This window comes from Pelophylax lessonae (assembly GCF_965119305.1).
Source record: "Pelophylax lessonae genome assembly, chromosome: 1".
In the NCBI taxonomy this organism is placed as follows: Eukaryota; Metazoa; Chordata; class Amphibia; order Anura; family Ranidae; genus Pelophylax; species Pelophylax lessonae.
The window spans coordinates 231,647,016-231,656,724 of NC_138768.1; the positions used below are offsets into that span (position 1 = coordinate 231,647,016).

The 9,709-nt window shown below is 43.9% G+C and overlaps 1 protein-coding gene across 1 annotated transcript in view; it reads right to left on the reverse strand.

The window, feature by feature from the left end:
- ZCCHC8 (zinc finger CCHC-type containing 8) overlaps positions 1 to 8,888 on the reverse strand; it is a 128,552-nt gene extending 119,664 nt beyond the window's left edge. Inside the window, 2 exon segments of the mRNA XM_082251575.1 lie at positions 8,643 to 8,670; positions 8,673 to 8,888. Of these exon segments, the coding sequence (XP_082107701.1) occupies positions 8,643 to 8,670; positions 8,673 to 8,847 (203 nt within the window). The 5' untranslated portion in view covers positions 8,848 to 8,888.
- Between the last annotated feature and the right edge of the window lie 821 nt (positions 8,889 to 9,709).

The following is a 9,709-nucleotide window of genomic DNA, read 5'->3' on the forward strand; positions in this document are numbered from 1 at the left end:
ATTGCACACAGTGACATTTTATTAAAGCGTAACTTTACTTTTGTTAAGAAAAAAAAAAAATTGCCCTCTGGGTGATTTATGTACAGTATCTCACAAAAGAGAGTACACCCCTCACATTTTTGTAAATATTTTATTATATCTTTCATGCAAGAAATTACACTTTGCTACACTGTAAAGTAGTGAGTGTACAGCTTGTATAACAGTGTAAATTTGCTGTCCCCTCAAAATACCTCAACACAGCCATTAATGTCTAAACCGCTGGCAACAAAAGCGAGTACACCCCTAAGTGAAAATATCCAAACTGGGCCCCAATTAGCCATTTTCCCCTCCCTGGTATCATGCGACTCGTTAGTGTTAAAAGGTCTCAGGTGTGAATGGGGAGCAGGTGTGTTAAATTTGAGGTGATCGCTCTCACTCTCTCATACTGGTCACTGGAAGTGAAACATGGTACATCATGGCAAAGAACTGAGGATATGAATACAAGAATTGTTGCTCTACATTAGACTGGCCTAGGCTATAAGAAGAATGCCAAGACCCTGAAACTGATCTGCAGCACGGGGGCTAAGACCATACAGTGGTTTAACAGGACAGGTTCTGCCATGGTTGACCAAAGAAGTTGAGTGCACGTGCTCAGTGTCATATGCAGAGGTTGTCTTTGCGAAACAGACATATGAGTGCTGCCAGCACTGCTGCAGAGTAGAGCTGCACGATTCTAGCTAAAATGAGAATCACAATTTTTTTGCTTAGAATAAAGATCACGATTCTCAGCGCAACATCATCTTTTACATTATATAAACAAACAATTGGGCTAACTTGTATTTTTTCCCCAAAAAACTGCGTTTGAAAGACTTCTGCACAAATACCGTGTGACATAAAAGATTGCAATGATTGCCATTTTATTCTCTAGAGATTCTGCAAAAAAAAAAAAAAAAAAAAAAAAAAAATTATATATATATATATATATATATATATATATATATATATATATATATATATATATATATATATATATATATATATATATATATATATATATATATATATATATAATGTTTGGGGGTTCTAAGTAATTTTCTAGCAAAAAATACTTTAAGAGGTTAAACTGCTCTCCCTTACAGCCGGAAGTTCATTCCTTTGATCTAAGGCTCGGTTCACACTATTGCGATGCGGGAAGGCTGCGAATTCGCAGCCTGTTCCCGCATCGCACACGCACCCCCGGCAGTTCACACTGCCATATGCGATCCGCTGGGGGTGTCAATGTAATCTTAACGACACCCCCAGTTTGATCGCATATCGCAGTGCGATCGTGCAGTTCGCACAGGATCGGATCGCACAAGTGTGAACCGCTGTGCGATCCGATCCTGATGCGGCAGCAAAAATGCCTCCTGTGCGTGTTTGCTGCGGGTGCGATGCGAATTTAGCCATACAAACTGTATGGCTAAACTCGCACCGCACAGCTGATAGCATGTCATGTCGGAGCAGTGCGCTCCGACATGACATGCGAACCCGGCACACGCAGAAGTGTGAACCGGCTCTAAAGAACGAAAAGATACATTGTAAAGCATTTTGTTTATACTTATCTGGCAGCTTTAACAATGTTGATAAACATTTGCCGAAGACTTTTTTTACAGCTGTGAGTGAGCAGAAAACGGCTCAGTAAGAATCGAGGACATGCAGTAAGATTGTCAGGGGGGGTGAATCGAGATCGCGATTTTTTAACGATTAATTGTGCAGCTCTACTGCAGAGGTTGAAGGGGGGGGGGGGGTGTCAGCCTGTCAGTGCTCGGACCATACGCCACACACCATTAAATAAGTCTGCATGGCTGTCATCTCAGAAGGAAGCCTCTTCTAAAAAGATGCTGCACAAGAAAGCCCACAGTTTGCTGAAGACCAGCAGACTAAGGACATGGTTTACTGGAACCATGTCCTGTGGTCTGATGAGCCCAAGATAAACCTATTTGGTACAGATGGTGTCAAGCGTGTGTGGCGGCAACCAGGTGAGGAGTACAAAAACAAGTGTGTCTTGCCTACAGTTAAGCATGGTGGTGGGAGTGTCATGGTCTGGGGCTGCATGAGTGCTGCCGGCACCGGGGAGCTACAGTCCATTGAGAGAACCATGAATGCCAACATGTACTGTGACATACTGAAGCAAAGCATGATCCCCCTCCCTTCAGGGACTGGGCCGCAGGGCAGTATTCCAACATACCGACCCCAAATACACCACCAAGATGACCACTGCCTTGCTAAAGCTGAGGATAAAGATGATGGACTGGCCAAGCATGTCTCCAGACCTAAACCCTATTGAGCATCTGTGGGGCATCCTCAAACGAAAGGTGGAAGAGTGCAAGGTCTCCAACATCCACCAGCTCCGTGATGTTGTCATGGAGGAATGGAAGAGGACTCCAGTGGCAACCTGTGAAGCAGACAACGCGGATACAGGCGTGACACCTGCTATTTTTGTGCTTCCTGTCCTGGCCAACCTGGTCTCTGCATCAGGGATTGTTTCCGTCACTAACACACACACACACACACTAGTAGAATATTAGTATAGGGTAGAGCACGGCACAGTTTCAAACAAGGTTTCAAAAGATGTTAGAAGGCTATTGCATTTTTGGGAGACCCTAGCCTGAAACCTTTAGTTTTTTTTACAGTTACAAAGAGTATAAAAAGTTACAAAAAAATTAAGCAAAAAATAGTCATCGTTTTATTGAGTTAATTTTCTGTTCTTACTCTTAGTGTACTTTATACTATACTGTTCTACTATAAGCTTTTATTGTTAACCATAGTTCGCTTTACAGATCCCACCAGTCTACTGTACACTATTATATATTGTAATGTTTTATTAACCACTTGCCGACCGCCGCACGACTATCTACGTCGGCGGTCAGCCCCTCACAGGCAAACTAACGTAGGGCTACGTTGCTTGCTTGTGAGGGTCTAGGGAGCGAGCGCGCGCCCCCGGAGGCGCGCTCCCGCGTGGTCACGGACACCCCCGCGCGTGTGGGAGAGGGAGAATGTCAGGCAGCTTGTGTAAACAAGCTGCCTGTCATTCTCCTCGCTGAAAAGACACTGATCACTCGGATCTACTATGTAGATCCGTTGATCAGTGTCCTTACAGCTCAAGCCACAGCCAATCACAGTAGTAAGCACGCCCCTAGGGACACACACAGCCCCTCCCTCCCAAATAAAGTTAACCCCTTCACTACCAGTGCATATATATAGCACTGATTACTGTAGAAATGTCACTGGTAACCCCAAAAGTGTCAAAAATGTCAGTCAAGGGTCCGATCTGTCCGCCGCAATGTCGCAAAAAAAAAAAAAAAAAAAAGAAGAAAAAAAAAAAAAAAAACGCAGATCGCCGCCATTACGCGTTAAAAAAAAAAACAACAAAAATGACAAAAATCTTTCCCTTTGTTAGTAAACGCGATAACTTTTGCGCAAACCAATCAAAATACGCTTTTTGCGATTTTTTTTTTACCAAACATAGGTAGCATAAAACAAATTGGCCGAAATTGTTAAAAAATTTTGATTTTTACATTTTTTTTGGGGGGAATTTCATATAAAAAAATGTGAAAAATATTGCCATTTTTGCAAAATTGACGCTTTTTTTGTTTATAGCGCGTGATAAAAAAAAAAAAAAAAAAAAAAAAAAAAAAAAAAAAAAAAAAAAAAAAAATCGCACAGGTGATCAAATACCACCAAAAGAAAGCTCTGTTTGTGGGAAAAAAAGGACGTCAAATTCGTTTAGGTACAGCGTCGCATGACCGCGCAATTGTCCGTTAAAAGTCACGCAGTGCCGAATTGCAAAATACCCCCTGGTCGGAATGGGGGTAAAATCTTCCGGGGCTTAAGTGGTTAACCATGGTTTGCTTTGCAGGTATGCCCATCAGCTGCATCACTGATTTGTTTATTCTGACAGCAACAGGGTTTGCTCTCAGCATTTACGTAAATTATTGATTGCAGCGCTGTAGGATGCGATAGGAGAACATTTCATGTATGCGCATCATTAGAAGTGGGTGGATGCTAGGAGGTCTAATGGTGAGCATACCACACACTTTCTGGCAGAGATTTCTTTATCTACATTGATCATTTTGAACAGGGGAATCAGTTAGGTTCTCTTTTTTCCATTCAGCCCACAAGCTGCATGAAAAAAAAAAATAAATAAATAAAACCCTTACTATAGATGCCCAACAAGGACCAGCAATGTACTGGTACGTCGCTGGACTTTTGAGTGGTCATACCAGTATGATGCCTCAGATTTAGGCATCATCTTGGTATCTTTTTTTTTTACAGCCAGCGGTCGGCTTTCATATAAAAGCAATCCTAGCAAATAATTAGCTACTAGACTGCTTTTACAAGCAGTGAGAGGACTCCTCCTGCCGCCTTCCACGGTTTTCTCAGGCTCTCCTGTCCCACCTGGTAACCCGAGACTGCAGCCGGTGGTTCAGTCAGCTGACCATAGAGCCGATTGGAGACCAGAAAGGCTCCAATCCTCTCTATGGCCTAAGATCCTTGAAGCTACAAGCATTTCATGACTTCGGTTTCGCCAGATATAAACAGCGCCATTGGGAAATTGGGAAAGCATCTTTTCTCACCAATCTTGGTGTGGTCAGATGCTTTAACGGCAGGAGGAGAGATCTAGAGTCTAATAGAGCCCAATTAAAAAAAATAAATAAAAGAAAGTAACTGTCACTACTTATTGCCATCATAGAGGATAGATTCCCTGTGAAAAAAAACAAAAAAGAAAAAACAAATATTCAAGCACCCGTCCACCCGTGTTTGCGTGCAAAAGCAAACGCAAGCGTTGGTCTTGTGTCATATGTAAACCGCAATTGCAGCATGCATGTGAGGTATCGCCGTGAATATCAGATCAAGGGAAGTAATTCTTGCAGTAAACCTCCTCTGTAAATCTAACATGGTAACCTGTAAAGGGTTTTTAAAATGTACGTAGTTTGTCGCCGCTGCACGGGTGTGCGCAATTTTAAAGCATGTCATGTTTACTATCTATGTACTCGGCATAAGATCATCCTTTATATTTTACCAAACAATTGGGCAATATAAATTGTATTTGTACATTAAATTTGATTGGCTTTCGGGGTCCTGTATGCAGCTAGACTGCAAAAAAGTCTCACACATGGGGTATCTCCATACTCAGTAGCAGCAGAATGTATTTTGGGGTGTAATTCCACTTATACCCATGTCATACGTAAGCAATACATTTTTTTTTTTTGTCATTTTCCAAACACCTGTGACAAAAAAATTGAATATTCAATAGGTTCAACATGCCTCCCAGGAAAGTCCTCGGGGTATCTACTCTCCAAAAAGGGGTAATTTGGGGGGGGGGGGGGGGGTTGTACTGCCCTGCCATTTTAGCACTTCAAGAAATGAGATAGCCAGTCAGAAAGTAAAAGCTGCGTAAATTCTAGTATATACACCATAGTTTGTAGAATATTTTTGCGCAAACCGATAAATATACGCATATTTTATCAGAGACCTGTAGCTAAATACATTTTGGCCTAAATGTATGACAAAAATTGAGTTTATTGGATATTTTTTTTTTTTATAAGAAAGTAGAACATTTTAATTTTTTCTTATAATTTTCGGTTTTTCATTTACAATCGCAAAAAATAAAAACCGCAGAGGTGATCAAATACCACCAAAAAAAGCTCTATGCGTTTAACCACCGGAGGATTTTGCTGTCTTACGTCCAGGCCACTTTTTGCGATTCGGCGCTGTGCGACTTTAACTGACAATTGCGCGGTCGTGCGACGCCGTACCCAAACGAAATTTACGTCCTTTTTTTTAACACAAATAGAGCTTTCTTTTGGTGGCATTTGATCACCTGTGCGATTTTTACTTTTTGCGCTATAAACAAAAAAAAAAAAAAAAAAAAAAAAAAAAAAAAAAGAGCGTTTATTTTGAAAAAATAACAATATTTTTAACATTTTTTTTTATATGAAATTCCTCCCAAAAAATATTGCGTTTACTAACTAAGGGAAAGATTTCTCACATTTTTGGTGTTTTTTTTTTTTTTTTTTAACGAGTAATGGCGGCGATCTGCGATTTTTTTTGCGGGACTGCGACGGACAGATCTGACCCTTGACTGACATTTGACACTTTTGGGGGTACCAGTGACATTACTGCAGTAATCAGTGCTATATATATGCACTGTTACTGTAAAAATGACACTGGCAGGGAAGGGGTTAATTTTATTGGAGAGGGAGGGGTTAATGTATGCCTGGTGCTTACTAACGTGTGGGGGGGGGGGGGGGAGGTGACTGAGTGAGCCAGGGACAGATCGGATGTTCAGCTATGCTGAACACTCCGATCTGTCACTCCCTGTCACTTAGGAGATCCGCCCGCTCTGTTTACACAGGCGGGGCGGATCTCCAAACTAGATTCCCCGACGATCGGGGAAGAGCGGCGGCGATCGCCGCCGCTCCTCCCCTGGCCCGACTCCCGCTGTGAATGAAAACAGCGGGAGCGCGCCCGCCTACAGGGGGAGGAGTCCAGCCACGTAGGTCTACGTCGCTGGACGATAACGAGCCACTGTGCCGCAGTAGCAGCACAGTGGCCGGTGGTAAAAAAAAAAAAGACAATTTTGTATGGGTACAGGATTGCATGACTGCGCAATTACCAGTTAAAGTTACACAGTGCCAAATTGCAAAAAATGGCCTGGTCATTAAGAGGGTAAAACCTTCCAGTCCAGGAGGGGTCAAAATCTCTCTCTTTAGTTTTGGATAGAGTGGAGATGGATTAGAACACGTCAGTTTTTATTGCGGTCTGTGCACCCATTAAGGAGATTCTTTCTCAATTTGTGAAAAAAGTGAAAAAACCCAAATATTGGGTTGTCCCCAAAAAGGTAATAAATATAAATAAATATTCCAGTGGGGATACTAGTTCTGGTGACCTGGGGGTCCCCAAGGAATTCCCTTAAAGCAGAGTTCCACCCAAAAGTGGAATTCCCACTTTAAGCACTTCTTACCCCCTTACATGCCTAATTTGGCATGTCCCATTTCCACTCAGGCCGCCTAGTGGACTCAAACGCAAGTTCGCCTCTCTCCTTCCGATCTTCTGGGACACGTCACAGGTCCCAGATTGCCCGGCCACTGAGGCAAAGCGTGATTCGCGCATGCGCAACCGGCTGCCCACACTTGTGATGCCGGTGTTCTATCAGAACAACGCTATTCCCTACCCATTAGAAAATGCAACAAAAGTCAAGTTATGAACAAAATTGCTTACTGTGCATGCTCTATGCGTTCCAACATGGCCCCTATGCGTTTCAATAGGTTTCCTTATGTGAAAGAACATGAAGGCAGCTGCGGACATCATCTCACACCCAGCCAAGTCTTCAATTTCACAATTATTTTAGCAGTGAACTCAAGTTATATAGTAAAAGACTAGCTCACGTGACTGAATAAAATAGTCTATTTTGCTATATAATTAGTTTGGCGCTGAGCAGTGCAGGGTGCACCGACATGGCCACCTCCACCTTCTGCCTGCAGGCTGGTCGCTTTATATACTGTAATATTATAATAAAAACTGAATCTTATATTTCAGGATATAAAGGGGAGTTTACTGCTCAAATAAGTGTGACATTAAAGACTTGGCTGGGTGCAAAATGTCCACCGATGCCGTCATGCTCTGTCACATTAGGAACGCACAGCGGCCATGCAGGAACGCATGTGCAGTAAGCATTTTTCCGCTGAGAACGTTACTTCCGTTACATTTTCTGATGCGTAGTAGTAGTCTGACAGGACACCGGTGCCAGGCGGCCGCATCACTGGATCATGGGACAGCGGAGTGTATTAGCAGCTACACTTTTTGTAGCTGCTGACTTTAATTAAGCTTAAAAACGAGTGGAACTCTGCAGGGATTTTCTCTCACTTCCTGTTTGTCTATTAAAAGTCTGACAAGTTATAACCCACCCCCTTACTATATAAAATAAAAAAGTTTGCCTATAGTTCTACGTTAAGGGATTCTCTTGGAGACCCCCAAATCACTGGAACTAGTGACCCATTAAAATATTTCCCCTCTAATACTTTTCTAGGGACAACCCATAATTTGGGGTTTTCGCTTACTTCTAAATAGCAACACAGTGCGAAGTAACAGATTGTAAAGGGGAAAAAAAGGGGGGGGGGGGGGGGAAGGAAGACCAGCCTGCACTACACCAGAACAGGGTGGTGTGAACCAGGCACATAGGAGACAAGGCATTTTGCTGTGTCTTACAGTGAGACAAAGCGGGAATAGCTGCTCACAATCTGCACCTGATGTGAATGGGCCCTTAGGATGGACAGTGGATGGGCCCTTAGGATGGACAGTGGATGGGCCCTTAGGATGGATATACACTGTACAGTCTCCTTTAGATCTACCAAACCTATAGAACAGGTCACACTTCATTTAGCCAATCAGGCAGGCCCTTGCACTAGTTGAGGGTAGATGTACAATGGCTTGCATCATCAGATAAGAAGGTGTGTGTATACTGACCCTTATACACCCATGTACATGAGGCCTAATACAATTGCCTGTCCCTTCCAGTGGAGAGGCTATGCGCCCCACACATACAAACTACACCCCGGCCGGCTCTATAACAGGCACAGCGCGCTCACAACTCTCCTCCCGCTCTCTAGGCCGGTGTCGGCCGTCCTGAGCCCAGCTTCCTCAAAGGATATTCTCCGCCCGCAGCTGTTCTATTGTGTTCTCATAGGCGGCGAGCTGCTCCTGTAACCCGCCGGGCTCCAGCTGGCTGTCCTCGACTTCGTCGAAGCGTATGTGTTCCACCTGGGGCTTCACGTCGCCGTCCAGCTGCTCAAAGAGCTCCAGGTCCCCAAATTCAACCTCCGCCATCTTCGAGCTCTGCGTCACAGCGCGCTACCAGAGAGTACTGAGAGACGACACCGGAAAGCGGGCGTAAAATACGTGAGTGCCCGCCTCCGCCATCTTTGTCACTGGCACAATGGATTCAGGGGAAGGGCAGTTTAGTCGGAGGTATATTGGCTTCCAATGGGACTCATTGATCCCGATCCTGATAGTGCCGAGGCGGCTACAAAAAGTGGCAAAAGTGTAAAAAAAAAAAAAAATCACAAAACCAGTTGACTGATTCTTGCTGTCTGATATGACTGCTTTTGTTTTAAAGTGGAAGTAAACTCTTATTTCTCTTTTGTTCATTACACAGCCCCTAGTCTTGTTAACCATTGGGTTATACTGCTCCTACAGGAGTAGGACACTAAAGCCCCGTACACACGTACCGGCCGTAAATATTCGGCCGACGACCAATCGGCCGATTGTAGGCTTGTTAGTATAGCCCCGTACACACGTACCGATTGTCAGCCGTAAATATTCGGCCGACAACCGATCGGCTGATTGTAGGCTTGAAAAGCCCCGTACACACGTACTGATCGTCGGCCGAACGATCGGCCGTCTTTTGTCCAGGGCTGTCGTGTCTGTTGAAAACTGCAAAAGACTGCACACAAATTTTGTCGGCCAACAACAGCCGTCTGCAGAAGTGATGTCATGTGATGGTTAACTTTCCTTGTCTTTTTTCTTTTCTGTCGGCCGAAATCTGTACTGACTGGTGAACAATCGGCCGTTCTGGTGTTGGCCAACAAAAATTTTAATGCCTGCACGACAGATTCTGTTCGGCCGAAAATGCGCTGTCGGCTGTCGGAAGCATCAGTCCTTGGAACAGCCAGACCCCCGGGTTCCCCTC